Genomic DNA, 17186 nt, shown 5'->3' with positions numbered 1-17186 from the left:
TGTGGGGAAAGTAGGAAGAGGGTATGGAAAATGGGGAGAAGAAGAGGAGAAGCTTCTTGTGCAGTTATGGTATGGCAAGCACACGAGACTAGAGTCGTGGCATGCAAGACAAGTCTGGGAGGAGATTGCTCAGGAAATTTCAAAGATCCGAAAAGTTACCAGCGCCCAATGCCAACAGAAAATGAAATACCTTAAAGATAGGTACAAGGACACCACAGACCACAACCGTCACAAGACTAGGGGACAAATGAAAAACCTCACCATTTTATGATGAGATCGACTCCGTTCTTGGATGTTGTGACACCGTGACATTCAGTCACATTAAAGAATCCGCGCCAGGATCTTCTTGGAGTTTCTCTAATTCAAATGGAAAGGAGGGAGGACCAGAAGACGAAGGAAGTGTAGATGATGAACAATTCAAAGAGCCTCTCACCACCTTTGGTCTAAAGCGAAAGAACGAAAGAAAGAGTCAACGTGATGAAAGAAAGTGCGTCAAAGTGCAAAAGTGCAAAAGCTCCATGGAAAGAACAAGAGGAAGGTGATGCTCTTTTCCACTAGAGTATGAAGAAGTTACAGGAGCAGGGAGACAAAATTTCTGGGGTGCTAGAGTCTATGGAAAAAAAATCAAGCGCAGCAGTTCCAGGTCATGGATCAATTTATGAAAAATTTTACGCGGGCAATGCAATCATCGAAAGACAAGTACTGACTCAGAACGATGATCTCTTCAATGTAATAATTGTTGCAAGGCTCTCTTTTGTCTTAATTTAAAAAATTACATATTGTTGAGTGATTCGAAATGTGATTGAAATGATAAAAGTTACTCTTTTTAAATCATATAGTTTCATTACATCACTTGAAATTGGTTTATCTTTTAAAGAAAAATGTCATTTAGTAATAACAATCACTTAGTATCTTTCTGTTTTGATGTTGTAAAAAAAATGAACTCGATTAAGTTCTTTTATTGTCAACAATAACTTTTCTTCATTGAAATTATAAGCTATATTCTTACCCATAATTCGGAATCATAGAAATATGAAAGTGTTATGCAATAAAAAAATTCATTTAACTGAAACAGCATCATGTCAATAATCTTTTTATATCTTCCTTTCCTACAAATTCCAAAGATAGTTCTTTAAAAAGTCTCTTAAATCCGCACCATCAGCACTCCCATCTTGGACAGGGACATTGTCATCATTTCCATCGTCATCGTTGTCATCATCATCCCATAAATCTCGAGCTTCAATGCAAAAATTGTGGAGCACACAACATGCAGTGACGATCTGATTGGTCAATGCTATATCACTATCAAGTTGTTTTTGGTGAATTCTCCAACGTCCTTTCAGTATACCAAATGCACACTCTACTGATACCCTTGCACATGAAAGTTCTTTGTTAAAGTTGCTTTCCTCTGGGTCATTCGTACCCTCGTGGTACGGTTTTAATAACCACGTAGAGAGGGGATAGGCACTGTCGCCTAACAAAAGTGGTCAAATCTCCCTCCCACCAACTCTCACAGTTGGACTGAGCAACAGCTCATTATTGGTAATTCCTCGATAAAGTGAACTATTTCTGAAGCCTCTGGAATCGTGCATGGGAAGCTTGCAGCGACATCCCAAAATCATTTTTCTCTGTCAGCTACTGCCTGGAAAACAACATTGTGCTGCTGCAGTTGACTAAAATAATCAGGTCCGCTTTCCTTGGGAGTTTTAATTTTTATGTGTGTTCCATCAATGGCTCCTACCACGTTTGGGAGATCCATTAAATCATCAAAAGTTTCTCAAGTGGCCAGAATTTCTCTATTTGACAAAGGAAACTAGATGTACTCATTTTTAAGTTGCATAATGCTTCAACAACATCTTGGGCCGCCTCAATAACTGTGCTTTTTCCTACGTTAAATTTGGGCCTATCGTTATGTAGGAATTTTCATGCACCAAGCGATACATTCCCAGTGCCAAAAGTTTTTCCGGTGTCACAGTCACGCAAGCGTGTGTTTTGTCTTCTCAGGCGCAGGCGAAGAATATTCAATAGCACCAAGAACGTATTTCTGTTTAAGCGGAGCTGACGCCTGAAATAGTCTCCTGGAATTGTAGGATCAAAATAATGTATGTCAAACCACGACTGTTGTGGTCTTGGCAAACCTAAAAACAGGGAAAGCAACGTCCATGACGTCTTCTTCGACATTGGTTCCAAAAAAGAAGTTGCGCTTGAAGTACCCACATTTGTATGAGGGAAGAAGAATGACTCTTTGAGCATCGTTAGCTGCATTTACATTGAGAAGCAGAGCGAACTGGCGTGGATTCATTGCAGCTGTTCTATTCTACACATTGAGTGGGAAATAATAATTTATGTGGTGAAATTAAAAAAAGTGCCAGAAGTGACAGGTCTTATGTTTACTTTATGTTGATGTCTCTGTTGATTGTCTGTACAGTGCAACCACAAAACGACAACATTTTAATTGTCTCAGACAAGTTCTGAGACAAAACTGTCTGCGACATCTTCAGACATTTCAAATATTTGTCTCAAGTGCAACCCCAACCTTATTGCCACAGCGAACGTCAGCCCCCAAACCATCCCAATAGTGCGCTCTGCACTAAAAAGAAGGCAAGAAACCAAGAATGTATTAGAAATTATAGATCAAGGAAAAGGGGGAGCCCTGTATGAGACTTGGGATTATGTTTCATCTTCTGCTGACAATCAAACCATGGATAAGCTCAGGGCTCACACAAGGGAGTAATATATCTCCAGGGACTGTTTGACAAGAGAATGAAACAATAGGCAGGGGGAACACTTTCTAAAGATTTGACATTGGCCATGTCAATCAAATCTCAAATTGGGTCTTTTGAGGAGGAGATGGATCTATTTAATTATATAGTAGTTCTAGGAAAATCTCTCTTGTGGACTTGTCAATGTAAAGAAACATTACCTTCCTTGAGCCACTTCACAAGGATTTTGGTAATTAAATATGAAACTGAAAAACACAAATATTTTAAATCAAATAACACTAATTTGTTTAAAGATTTATGGAAGATTTTTGAGGAAACAATTTCAACTACTAATTAAAGTCGGACAACGCCATTATTAAGGAAAATCACTAAGTTAATTAAGTATGTAGGTAAGAATTGACGATATCTATTTTCTTAATTAATTCAATATGGTGTCATTGTTAACTTCTGTAAACCAAACATCATGCCTCTCAAACCAAGCTGGAGGAAATACCTTTATAAGTGTTTCCATGCTGGATAGTGTGAAAATACATTTTTAAAAAAAAATCGGAACAAGGTTGTAACATGTTTAAATATTAGCCAAGGGACAAACAAAATTACACGACTTGCCAGAATAGTTGTACACCAAGGGACCAGACAGCTCCAGGTTGTTCCCACGAAACCCTTTTAGTTCATGTTTCTCGTGCTATAGTTTGGTCATCTTCTGGCTCACCTGACTGCCTTTAACCAACCACATTCAAAGGAAAACCTGATTTCTACCTCATTATTGTTCCAGAATTCTTAACCCTCATTGGGAGCTGTTTAACCTTTTTATATCAATTCCCATATCGCTCAAGTCAGCTCTCATTTTGTTTTAAAATTTCATTATAAACTTAGCCATAGTAGCTACAGCTGACGATTACGAGATGGACCTTCCTGAAGGAAAATACATAACAAAGAACCACTCTGTACATTATTTTGAACTGCAAATACATCATCATACCTCAGGGAACAATATTCACAAGGGCCACCTCAAAAAGGTTAATCCACATGGTGCACCAGCACTAAAACAGCTTCCACCTCTGCTGCTTAGGCTACTAATGAACAGCAGGGAGGATTTAAGCAGACAACTTATTTATACAAAAATATGACACCAACCCCATTTAAAAAGCAAATTCAAGAAAGAGTTCAAAAGTTTTGCCTCAAATATGCCTTGGCTTCAATAACTTCGCAAGTAATATCTCGCAAATCTTGTAGACACTGTACAAACAAACTTACTACTACTACTGTGGTGACAAAAAATTGATAAGTAGAATAATCATATGGAAAACACCTGTCATGTTTCTTATAATAATAATCACACTTTTTATAAACCTATGTAAAACATACTTTGTTTACTGTCATTATGGTCTCCGTAGTTAAAAACATGTTGTTTCCCTTGAAATAACTACAGTTACATTGAGAAAGTTGCTGAGAATAAATCCAGGAGTTTAAAGTCATGGAAGATGAAACTGGTGAAAGAGATCTGGAAAACCTATCTTTTGTTGCTACAGATTTTTTCAACTACTTGTTACATCATCTGAAGAGGAAATCAACGCTTTTCCAGTAATTTTCCTTGATTTCCTTACATCCTTCAATTAGCAGAAGAGCCATGGAAGACATCAGAAGAGTTTATGAAGTTAGAATTGTGAAGACAGAGAAAGAGAAAGCTACAAAGTTAACATGTTTAAATGTGGCTAAATGTAATTTAGGCAAAGTTTGACTTGAGCCAATTCTGGCCAGCTATCTCTCAGGGTGACCATGCTCTGTGGGGTCTCATATGGGGTTTTGCAGGGCTCACACGTTTTTCTTGCCAGCCATGTGAAAACGTGCAGTTTGTCTTGAGTGCCATTCGTGCCTGTAGCGTGTTTTTCTTCATCGTTCTTGTGTGCTTCTTTATTCATGGTGGTTAAATTCACAATGACCTGTCATCAAACAAATACAGTATGGAGGCAGCACTGTTCCTGGTCAAGGTCTCACAACTGTCATCGATTGCTGCTTAAGTGCACCCTTGTTGGGTGAACACATGGCTGAAACATCATCACAGCCATCACTAGTTTATAGCAATACTGTGACTTTAGAAACCGCAGTTGTGTCTTCCAGACCCATTACGCCTACATCGCAGCAATTGTATTGCTTGTGGCCCAATCTGTTCAAGCTGTGCTTCAAGCTCACACTTCACCGACAGCTGGGTAGGTGGGTACTGACAGCAGTGCAGTGAGTCTATAGGTTGGCCTGTTCCTTTTGTTGTGCCTTCATTTGTTTCCACTTTTGCTGCACCTCAACCTTCCCTCTTGTTATCGATGGCTTATTCTAATTCTATGAGCGCCATTCATGTTGGGGCAACGCGCATTGGTGGGGCCCTTCCTCTCTCTGGTCAAAATGTAAGTATTTTGACAGAATAGCCATTCATGGTAGGCCCAGGATTCTCTCCCATCCCATCCAAGCTGGTTGCTCAAATCGTCACCAGCAAGTATGTGGACTTCTCGCACCTCTTGGCCGCTAATTTGACATGCTTGGAGCCCAAACCAAAACTGCTCCTGGATAGCCAGATCATGCTCACTACGCCTCTGAAAAAAACAGCATTGGCACATTGAGGACGTGGCAAGTTGGACAGCGTTGTTTAAAAAAAAAAGCTACTGATCCTTTGCATCTAAAGTTAAATGGTTGAGTCTGGCTCTCGTACAATCAGGCTGTCACAACTGCTATTACAATGACAAAGGGCTTTCTGCTGGTAACCATTTTTTCAGTTTTCCAACCGACCCCAAGACCAGAAATCGCTGGTGTAACCTTACAAAGTGGCAACATGGAAAGGATGACTTCAATGTAACTGCTGCAACTGTTGTTTGCAGTGAACATTTTAGACAAGGAGATATTATAAGAAAATTGTCAGGCCACTGAGATTCAAAGAAAGGTATGTGATCTGCAAAAACAGATACAAAAACATCATGGCAAATATTTCATAACAGCTGCATTATGCAAAATGTTTATTTGTTCCTTTGTACATAAAGCATTTAAAATTGTAACATTATATAGCTTTTGACTGATGGCTGGCTTTTCACATCGAAGGAAAATATCATAGTTGTTACCCCAATACAATATTTGGATACCAGTGGATTACTGTTGTGCATCATTGTACCTTATTCATTAGTGTCATATAAATGTACTGAGATCAAAAACAGTTTAACTGACATTACAGTTTAGTATTTTTCATAACTTTATCAAAACGACCATTAGCACCACAACATGTTCATTTATCATGGTCATGTAATTATTTTGATTTTTATTGTATTTTTGTTTTAAGGTGCTGAGCCATCCCAGTTGTCATGGAGCGTGCCAAAAAAGTCTTGAAAAGCTCCTCCATGGCAAACCCAGAATAAATTAGTTTTAGCTCAGGAAATGGATGTTGCAGACTCCGTGGTAGTCAAGTTAGAACAGTAGAGCTGCCCTTGAATTTGTACATAATAATCATGATTTTGTTTCAACCTTACAGTTCCAGCAAGTTTCTCCAGAAAAAAAGTTTTATTTTGGCAGGCTTCTTCAATAGTCATGCCTGCTTTACTTAAAGGGGATTTAATTTCCATTCCCCATTTTTTGTGTATCCTTAATGGTTAAAATCCTGTCCAGGCTTACTCCCAGGCATGGCTTGTCCTTGGACACCAGTAGCCCAATTTCCTCAACAGTAACATCAATGCCATCCTTTTTCATTTCCCTCATATAAAGGTTCACTGCCTTTGCTTCACTTTTGACACCATATTGAGTAGTATCTGTTGTAAAATTCGAGTAAAGGATTGATTTCAACTTATTTGAAGGTTCCACTTTGTTCTTAGCTGCTTTTCCAAAGTTTGAAGCTGTCAAAAGAGATTTCCTCTTTTCAAACCAAAGATTGTTTTTGTTTTGTCCTCGAGTTGTTCTCTCCGTTTCAACTATCTCTTCTTGGGTGATTGTTGAGCCGGAAACATAGGAATCAATCAAAGATTTAAAGTGGTCAGTAGTAATATCGTAACTGTCTGTAAAAGGCAGACTCTGGTGCCTCGTTTGTCTCTTCAGAGTCTGACTCCTCTACACAGTTTGACTTGATGTCATGGAACAAAGAAAAATGAACTGGCAGGGAGACAATTTTGAAGACTTTCACTTAAAATCTTGAAACTGTTTCTCTCTCTTTTTCGCTGATTTGGTAATCTTGGATCAAATTTTATAACCTTATAAATAAATAAATAAATAAATAAATATCTTAATTGACCACTCCCCCAACGGGGCTTTTCAGGGCCAATGAAACCAAATGATTAAACAAATAATGCAAATGAACATAACATGGTTAAAAATCCCAACTGGTGGGAGGCAGACCAGTTGGCTATTTACAAGCATGACCAAGGAGTTGAACTAGGGTCTACCGAGAAACAACTCCAGTGAAGTGGTCAGAGCGGGACTTGAAAGCACGACCTCCAGATTTCAAGTCCAGTGCCCTAACCACTTGGCCACACTGCCTCCACCTTTGACTGAAGACGAGTATCTTTCTGATTAGCACTTGGTCGAGAGGTTTAGCTGCAACACTTTGGTTGCGGGGCACAACCCACACAGACAGCCATGATGTACATGACAAAGGCTTGGCATGTTTTTGTAATCCCCTTCTCGTAAAATCTTCAATCACAAACAACAGTCCTCCAATGTGGTTGCATTTACCTTTTCCATATAAACCAAGTCCAGCCGGGCACATGCATGCCCCTTGCAAAATGTCACTCTGGGGTGAAAACTCCACAATAACTCTCTACGGATTCTTTTTCATTGATGGAACTACGCTAGCTTTCACATAGGTCTGGCCTTGAAAGACTTTGCTTTCCAGTCATTTCACATTTCCTTCAAAGAAAAATTGGCACGATTTTAGCTTTTTGTAATGTGTGCCCTTCAACAAAATATGGCAGTACTTGCGTGCAGACACGACAAGGTAATCGTAGAGCTGAATGAAGTTCAGTTCTGGAAGCGGTCACAAGTCTGTTGACCATCCAAGAGCAGAGATTCGTCTCATTATTTCATCGTATTTGAAATGGCCACTGTTTTCAGCACAGTTTTCAGCAGTTTGCTTGGTATTCTCGCTGACCTTAAAACCACGTCTCACACAAGCAATGTGCACACTTTTACAACCAGCCCCACCTTCATTCTGCCAGCATTTTCAGAATTGCTCTTCAAAATATTCCTCAGATCTTTAACTGTGAGGTTCTGTATATCCTCCAGTGTCAAAATTTCCTTCTCTTTATATTCAATGACCATTTTAAGCGAAGATATAACAAACAATGTGAAACAGGTTAGTGAAACAGCTGTGATTTTGCTATGTTTGTACCTCCCAGGTCAATGCAAGCCTCAACATGATGTTTGCACCATTACTATTCCAGGATGGTGCCAGGAACTGTAAAAAGGCCTATTGTCAACAATGGAAAAAGATTATGTGATAATCTAAGTTTAAATGAAAATTTTTCACCAGCTGATTTGCCAGACTGTGGAAGTTTCTGGAGCTGCAGTAATTCTAGAAGTTCCAAGTGAAAGCAGTGAGGGAGTGTTGTCTGATTCACTTCAGAGCAAATTAATGCTCCAAAATATTATGGTAAAAAAATAGTGAATGCACTGGGTTTTTAATGTGGTTTTCCTGTTATTGTATCAGTTGTACAGCTATAAGAATTGTAAGCTTGGTTATGACCTGAAAAAAAAAACAAATGAAAACTCCATGGCAGTGTTCATTGTGTAATGTTCCCGTTTTGCCTTCAGCTTCAGAAGATAGAAATTGCTTTCAGAAATGGAATAGTCCAGAATGTGACAATTTAAGAGATCAATGTAATTTTGCAATCACTTTTCTGACTTGTAAGGCATTTTTTAGCTAATAAACTTATAATTTCCTACAGAAATTTACATTTGTCATCAATTAGTTTGTGTGAAGACATGATTGATCATCGCAGTTATGCACACAACTTATTTTTTAATAAGCAGTTGTGAAATTAAAGTCCGAAAAATATTCAGGCCTGAATTTTTTTCAGGCTTTAATTTCACAGCTGCTAAGTTGTGTGCAGAACTGTAATGATCAATTATGTCTTGATATCTTTCTCCACAGTTCAAATATATGATCTTTCATATATTCATTTGAATTAGTTTGTGTGTTGCACGACACAAGAGACATCTAGTTAATTAGGGATCTCATCAATGTTAAGATCTTTATCTTAAGATCATTGATCACGATGCTGCATCTTCAGCCTATCGTCCACATGGAAGGCTTGAGGATAATTTCTAGCTCTATCTTTTGCTGTTCGTGTGAATGAGTCTTTTCAGTTGAAAAAACAGCAGGCGCTTTCACTACAAACTTATCCATGGAGGACGTTTATTTCAAATTCCATGAAAGACGCTACATTTTGCCAACAAAACAAACGTCACTTGGATCAATATAGACTGGCAATTCTGATTGGTCCAAGCAAAGAAGGAACTTGTTTACATTACACCAATAGGCAATTCTTTGCTGACAAAAACTAGCGCCAGTTCCCAGACATCCAAGAAACGTCTTGAACTTCACTTGTTTATCGAAGGTTGTAAAAGATTTTGGAGGCTTTTTTCAAAGGCAAATCATCTTGAAACAATGTGTAGATATGGCATTTTTTCCAGATGAAGCATTAATTGATGGTTTATTTTGTTCAAATTGTGCAATTTTTCGTGAATTATACGATTCTCCATAGATTGTGCAACCGGATGCGATCCATGTAGATTGTGGGAAATCGCACCATTGCGCATTAGAAGAGTCCTACAAAAATGTGCTGATTGGTTAAATATCGTGTTTCTAAAAACACAGAACTAGCTCAAGCTGTTGATGTAATGATGGCGCAAGCAAAGAGAATTTACATTTTGATAATCAAAGTTATTGTTTTTATTATTGTATTTATTTAGTTGTTTTCCTTTTTTCATTGTGGTGTTTTCTAAAAGAAATAGAAAACATATTCTCCATGTTTCTATCAAGTTTTAGTATAAATCTACTGGCGTTCTATCAGGAATACCGCACTCTGATTGGGTACACTACTCACTGTCTATTCTGTGATAGATAGTGAGTAGCATAGCAGTGTGCCCTTGTTAACAAAATGATGGCCACTTCTTGGTGTTTCCAAAGTGTCTGTGAACACGATTTAGATAAAGTTTTGCACGACTAGTAGATTTATACTAAAGCAATTAGATTATTAGCTCTTGATTTCTATACATGATAGTTGACTCGGGCTGCACCCTGTCAACTATCAAGAGAGAGTGAATAATCTAACTGTTTAATAGAAACACTCCTGAAAGTTTGGGAGAACTCAAAAAACCTGTGGAAACACTCACCTGTGGCTTGTGTTCCCATAGCATTTCTTGTTCTCCCAAACTTCCACTTGTGTTTCTATAAATCTATAGAAACACGGTACATGTTTTCTATTTCTTAGATATCAGAAGGCCTGTCAATATGACATTGAGTTTTGACTTGGTATTGAGATATTGTGGTATTTTGTTTTATTTTTTTTTTGGGGGGGGGGGAGGGGACAACATTGCCATATTTGCCAGATTCTTTTATAGAATTGTGGTGTTCAGAACCCCCCAATGTCCCCCTCCTGGAAAAAAAGAAGAAAAGTAAACTTCTTGATAATCTTTCAGTTTGACCATTTACATGTATGGTGGCATCCCCGTGCTGTGGTTTATTTTGTGCAGCATATAGTATTTTAATTACCTGCCTGTACTCTCTCCATTTACAAGAGAAATGTCACCTAACACAGCACAGCCCTGAAATTTAATCAGCAAATCATCTCTTTTATTATATCTCAAGCTTGTTATCTATAAAATTTGCACAAATCAAAATTTGACCTTCCCCTCTGTAAACTGAAGACTATTTTGCAGCGTGTTTGCGTATACGAAAATACTGAGAACAAAAAAGTATTTTTCCTTTATCTTTCTTCTTTAACCGTACAAACTGAAGACTGTATTTTGCGGCATGTTTACTTCTTCGCAAATATTGAGTAAAGAACATGATTTATACCCTTACAGGCTTATACGACCTAACTGAAAATTCTCGATGTAGGTTTCCTTGTCTAGTCTAACATTTAAACAATAAATATAAGCAGATTATACGCAAGAAAAAGGAACACTCATTGAGAACTGGAGCAAATGTAACACGATCCCTCGCGCGAAGCTCCTCGACTATCCTCACAGTTGACTACAACTATCAGAAAGCCGGCTCAATATGTAAGATATTTTAAGCCATAAAATACATCGTGACAACACATCTAAAATTTGCAGCAAGACTTCAATTTCCGAAAAATAACAATCACAATACGAATAAGAGCAAGTAATGAGCTCCTGTAATCTCCACGGTCAGGAATGTTCTATCGTATATTTGTAGATTCAAGGTGACGAACTTGCTAAAAAACGGAATGCCGAAGCTCCCATTGTGCAATGTGAATGCACTGGGAAAGGGAAAAACAATAATTCTTACGCTTAATAATTACCTGCGTCCCAGAAGGATGGAAAACAGCTAAGTTTACATCTAGACAACACGTTGAACAATCGGTTCGATGCCTCGCTAACTTCGGCTTCATGTAACACGTCGTGGTTGTTCCCTGTAACCCAGTGCCCCCGCGGGACTTGTGAGAGCGTTCTTCGGCGCAAAAGTCCATTCTCGCTTCTCTTAGCCGGCTAATAGAGGCGACAAGGGCTATGAGGACGACAATGCGCGAAAGTCCTACATGTCAGCACCCCACCGAGTAAAATGTTAGGTTCGAGCGAAAATGTTCTACTGAATAGATTTTCTTCAAACTTCTGGGGACTGGGGACAGACAATAAATTACTTGTTTCAGAAATGAAAAAAGAAACGGGGGGGCGTTTCCATTTACAAAAAAAATTCGGAAAATTTCTATTGGGAATTTCCGTTTGGGAAAAGTGCGTTCCATTTGTCACAAGTCCCATTCGTTCACAGGCCCCTCTCTCTCGCTTCTCTGAATCTCCTGCGAATATTCAAAATGGAGGCCAATGAGGCCCGTCAGATGTTGTTTTTGTGCGAAATGTTACAAGCCTCTATAGAGGAAGAGAGTTGATTAATTCAGGAGATAATCCAGTAGATATCTTTTCAGCGGCTTCGACGTTCACCTGTGAACGAAGAATTACAAAAGAACTTTTCAGAGTTGTTCATGCAACATTTTACGCGGGAAACGTGCACCGGCAAAAAAACGCTTCGAAGAAGCAAGAACTTCTACTTACCACTTTTATATGCAGCACATTCGTGCTGCAGTAAATTTTCTAGATCTGGCGTTAGAACGTGGTAGGCAGAGCACTCGTAGTAGCCCTGAAAGTTTGTTTGCAAAAAGCTTCCGGAAAACTGACCCTGATCAGCTGCCATTTTTGTTGAAACACGAGGTAGCTGAAGGGAGGCCTGGCCGCTTAAAAGACCGCGAAAGGCATGGAACTGGTGATAAAGACGAGAAATCTGTAAATGGAACGCAAATTTTCCATTGGGAAGTTTCCACCGGGAAAACGGGACTACCTTTTCAGGAATTCCGTTTATTCCGGAAAATTTCCAATGGAACGAACCGAAAAGTCGTGTTCCATTTACATCCCAACCGGGATTTACGGAATTTTTTGGTAAATGGAAAACGCCCGGGGTCATGGACTTCGTTTAAGAGAGAAATTTTCCAACATTGACTTTTTTCTGAGACTTTTACCATTGTAAGATGACGAGTTAGTTATGTCAGAAATGTAAAAAAAGACATGGGTTCACCGACTTCGTTTTGGATAGAACAAGCCTGGAAGAACATCCTACAGCTGAAAAAATCGAGCTTCGTTCACGAATAAGGCCACAGTGTCTGTAAGCCCAAAACTATTGCAATTAGATCTTTGAAGTGAAATTTTCTCTGCCAAATATTAAGTGGACCTATTAAGTGAATTTAGTCAACTGGTGAGGTACCTTAAAGAACAAGTTCGCATTTAGCGACCATAGTTTCACGCGCCTTGCAGCCGCAATATGACAGGATTCAATGTCCCGTGGACAGAAATCTTAAAATCTTTTTTTTTTTTAACTTCCCACATTCATTTTTTTTTTTTCCTTTTTGGACAATGAGATAATTGTTAATAAAATCTGTTTCTGGAAAGAAAAGAGGGGGTCACCGAACGTCCAAGATCGTTAAATCCAGGCAAAGCTAAAGCAATGGCCCTCTGTCCTATCTGTGTTCGTTTTAATACTAAGTATTGTATCGATCCATACTCTTTATTTTGATCCTTTGATAGATTCCGAGATATGACAATGTTGTTCTAAGAGTTAATTCCGTGTTCCGATAGATATTTTCCGTAATACAGAGATAGATCAATGTCCACGCTAGACTCCTTTCCGTTCTCTTCGATTCCTTTCTTGTCCACGTTTTTCAAGTGTCAATCACGAGACTCGACTCAGACCTCGCAGGTCAAACCAGCTCCAGTCCCTAACTTATTTACAACACTAAGCACGCTCTCTCATGCATGACGTGGCATCAACGGAGACAAACTATCCTAATAATATTTTGTATACGTGAATCCGTTGCGTTACTAATTCTACATGGCGCAAACTTAACCCTTCAAGAGGCCTTTGCACATAGGCGCAACGCACTGAATGATCCGCGATCTGCATAACACGATGCAGCAGGCATCACTACAAGAATATTCACCACATTACGAAACTCAGAATGATAAATGTCATCCTTCTCTGGTTTCGGTTGGCGCACACGTCAACGACTGCGTTATAATTTAAAGGTATGCCTTTGTGAATAAAGAGTAGCAACAGTGCATTTAGACGTTCACCTCCCATGGTGCTGCGATAAACATTCTTCACAAAGCTACGTTCAACAGTTGCACTTGTGACTGGGGTGATCAACAGGAGGCGCAGAATTGTGTGGACGTTGGGGTAGAGGCTCGAGCTGCAGGCTTTCAAAGTCTCTTGCAGTGTCGTGGGTTTTACGGTAGCGTTATTCCTAAAAATAAAAGCAATAATTAACACACATTTCAAGACAAGGTATAATCGGTTTTTTTCAGCTTATCGCAGTTTCACTATAAACTTGGTAACCCATGTATAGTATTAACGCAGAATAGCATACCAGAAGCACTTCCACAGCTCCAGCTCCTGCATGCGACGCACTGCTTGGGGAAGGCAGATCAGGGGAATAAGGCTGAATAAGTTAATCTTGAGAAGACTCGTCAAGCTGCTGTAAGTTGGCAGGTATCAGTAGCCGTCCAAGCAATGCCGCTTCTGATAGTCCATTAAAGCGGGTATTTATTTGCTCCAACAAGTTGTCAAGGAAGGGAAGAAATATTGCCCGTCGAAAATAGGCGACTGGTGTCCCGGCATTGGTTTTGTTTCTTAATGTCTGCCTGCCACAAGTTCGAGGAATGCTTACCTTGACGTTTGCCTTCTTAGCCATCTTCTTAATCTTTTCATACACAGAACTTGCAAATGCTGCTTTATCATTCTTGCGCATACCTTTCAGCTGTTCCTTCAGAACGTTAACATGTTTGTATGCCTCGATAACATCCAGTGTGGAACCCTGTAACCAACGGCTGAGTCCTACGGTGAATCCAAAAAGGTGCTTGGCAGTGTAGAAGGCAACAATGAACACAGGGTTCTTGATTTGATGAAACATTCCCTGTGCCTCCGTCTTAGACTTTCCATCCCATTTCTTTCTGCTTTTGTCTTCAGCAATAGTTTCGAGGCATAGCAGAAGAGCTTTCAGAACTTGCTTTCATCTGGCTCAAGTAGAAACAACTGATCCATGTTTGAAACATCACCAGCAAACTGTTATTGCTGTAATGATTCTAATCGTTTCTGTCAGAATTTTCTATCGAGAAATTAACTTAGGATTATAAATCAATTTACGCAAAACCTTTTGCGACAGATCATTACATTGAGTGCTTTAATATAAGCTAAAGTTTGATATTTTTACTTCATTTGCCTTTTTGCTGGGGCGGATGATCACCAAACAAACTCTCCAAGGCAGGGCTCGAACGTTGCCCGCCAGCAGACAGATACAAATCTAAAAACAAAAACCGATTACGTTTAACTTAGGTCAAATAAGTAACGTTGTCACCTGGTTCACGATGAAATGTAAACAGTGTATTCTTTGCTTTTCGAAAACTTCAGAAAAATATTTCACTCTTTAGCAGTCCAGCAAGGGACACGGCGTGACAATATTCGAGTCCAGTGTTCCTCGTCATTTCAAACCGAAAGAAACGCCTGTTAATTTGGCGTTAACAATTAGCGCGAATTTTAATTTTTGGGTTACGTTTGTTTGAATATTTGATTATATATTATAATCGTTAACACAAAATATATTTTAAATAAGGAAAGCTCCGAAATTGAATAAAGTTGAAACCTGATTGTATAATTATGACAACATTCGAAGGACGGTTAGAAGGGTTGGGGTCGTACAAAAACGTTCTGAAAATACAAGAAAAAAAGGGGGGGCCGCGGCCCCCTCGGCCCCTCCCCTAAATCCGCCTATGTCAACTGGCTTGATGATGTGAATTAGTCACCGTAAGGAGATTCGAAAGCTGACGTTTCCAGCGTTAGCCCTTCGTCGGGGCGAATCGGGGAATTGTAGGTTGTGTGTGGTTTATATACAGAAAGATGGAGCTACGCTATTGGTTGTTGCATGGAAACGTGAAAACCGACAGAATAAATTAGTTGAATGAAAAGCGTTCGTTGATACCGTGGGGATTAAGAGTGCCGATTTGAAAAATAAATGTTTGTTCTAGAGTCTTACGGCTTTCCGTGCTTCCTTGATGTAGGGAAAGGCCGCAGACTGCCATATGTTGCTTAGAATGATTGGGGAGATTAAAGTGCCTCGTGACCGGTTTAGATGCGTTTTTGTCGTCTTTATCTACGTCACGAAGTTGTTCTCTGAATCGGTCGCCTAGTCGTCTCCCTGTTTCGCCGATGTATAACTTTTTGCAAAGAATGCAAGTTTTGCAGTAGATTACATTGGCTGAGGCACAGGTGAAATGATCAGTGATCTTGATGGATCGCTTGGGTCCTGATATTTTCTTAATATTGCGAATGAAAGGACATGTTTTGCATGGTGCGCGTGCGCATTTGAAAGTTCCGGATTTGATCACTTGTTTGGAATGCACTTCTGACTAAAAAGTTGCCTATGTTTTTATCGCGTTTGAATGAAATTAATGGAGGTTGCGAAAAGATTCTACCAGTATCGGGATCATTTTGAAGTAATTTAAAGTGTTTTAGAATGATGGATTTTACTGCGTGGTTGTGAGGGTGAAATGAGAAGGTGAATGGAATTTATCATTATTTTCCTTCTGTGACGTTTGTAGTGCTCACTGTCGATCAAGTTGTTGGGCGCGGTGATGGCCCGCTTGAACAACAGAAGCAGGATAACCACGTTTGTCGAAGAAATCGCACATTTCCTCTGGTTTTAAGGAAAAATTCAGAGTCATTACTACAAAGACGACGAAGTCTAAGAAACTGAGAATAAGGAATGGAATTCTTGACATGTGATAGATGTGAAAATGAATACGAGAAATAACTATGAGAATCTGTGGGTTTGTAGTGCACACTGGTGCATAAACCGTTCGCTTCGATATAAACTTTGATATCCAGAAATGCTAGAGAAGTATCGGAAATTTCCCAGGTATGTTTAAGAGCAGGATGAAACGAATTGAGAGCAGTTACGAATTGATCGAGGTCCTCTCTGGTAGAAGACGTAGCGTCGATACAATCATCAATGTAGCGACGGTAGAGTTCAGGTTTGGGGCCGTTGTATTGAGTTAAAAATCGGTGTTCGATGTAGCCCACGAAAAGATTGGCGTAAATGGGTCCCGTTTTGGCACCCATGGCCACGCCATTGATTTGTTTATAATTGTCCGCGAATGAAAAACAGTTGAGTGTTAACACTAATTCAGCCAGGCGGAGTACTGTTTCCGAGCTTGATTCCTTAACAGTACGTAAATCAAAAAAATGTTTGAGGGCTAGAAGACCTTCGCCATTTGGGATGACGGTGTACAGAGATATAATATCCATGGTGAAAAAAAGTTTGTCTTCGCCCAGGAAATTGAAATCTCGAAACATTTGAAGTGCGTGTTGACTGTCTTTAACGTATGACGATAAAGATCTGACGATAGGTGCCATAATTTTGTCTAAATAGCTGGAAATGAGTTCGGTAGGGCAACTACAGGCAGAGACGATAGGTCGACCTGGGTCGTTAGGTTTGTGAATTTTAGGTAAAAAGTAAATACACGAAGTTCTAGGAGTGCTAATGATGAGATTGGTAGCAGTAGCCGGCAATTCTTGTTTCACTATAAGGTCGTTAATCCTGTCGTGAAGTTCGTTCTCGTCCATTGTCTGCAGTATTTGTGAAACAGTCGTGAGTGGAACTCCCGTTAACGACGAAAACTCGCGTACATTTCCAGACTCTCGCCGTCGAA

General features: G+C 39.5%; 1 protein-coding gene and 3 pseudogenes across 2 annotated transcripts in view; all 4 read right to left on the bottom strand.

The window, feature by feature from the left end:
* Positions 1-11542, bottom strand: part of LOC110046571 (uncharacterized) — a 41931-nt gene extending 30389 nt beyond the window's left edge. The window contains exons 1-3 of one of the 2 annotated variants that reach the window (XM_089277089.1): positions 11240-11542; positions 10465-10517; positions 1705-5311 (exon numbers count right to left, since the gene is read on the bottom strand). In XM_089277089.1, the coding sequence (XP_089133215.1) occupies positions 5197-5311; positions 10465-10517; positions 11240-11407 (336 nt within the window). In that variant the 5' untranslated portion in view covers positions 11408-11542 and the 3' untranslated portion in view covers positions 1705-5196. Of the gene's footprint in view, positions 1-1704; positions 5312-10464; positions 10518-11239 lie in introns of those variants that run through there. The other variant, XR_016203510.1, reaches the window with a different exon arrangement.
* LOC149099590 (uncharacterized) lies at positions 881-2265 on the bottom strand (annotated as a pseudogene).
* Positions 5335-8722, bottom strand: LOC149099589 (uncharacterized; annotated as a pseudogene).
* A 3885-nt stretch (positions 11543-15427) lies between the features above and the next one.
* LOC149099588 (uncharacterized) lies at positions 15428-16899 on the bottom strand (annotated as a pseudogene).
* Between the last annotated feature and the right edge of the window lie 287 nt (positions 16900-17186).

This window comes from Orbicella faveolata, unplaced genomic scaffold, assembly GCF_042242905.1.
Source record: "Orbicella faveolata isolate gen_17 unplaced genomic scaffold, um_ofav_v1 contig_46, whole genome shotgun sequence".
NCBI lineage: Eukaryota > Metazoa > Cnidaria > Anthozoa > Scleractinia > Merulinidae > Orbicella > Orbicella faveolata.
The sequence above is the reverse complement of the archived record's forward strand: the minus strand, read 5'-3'. Positions and strand labels throughout refer to the sequence as shown.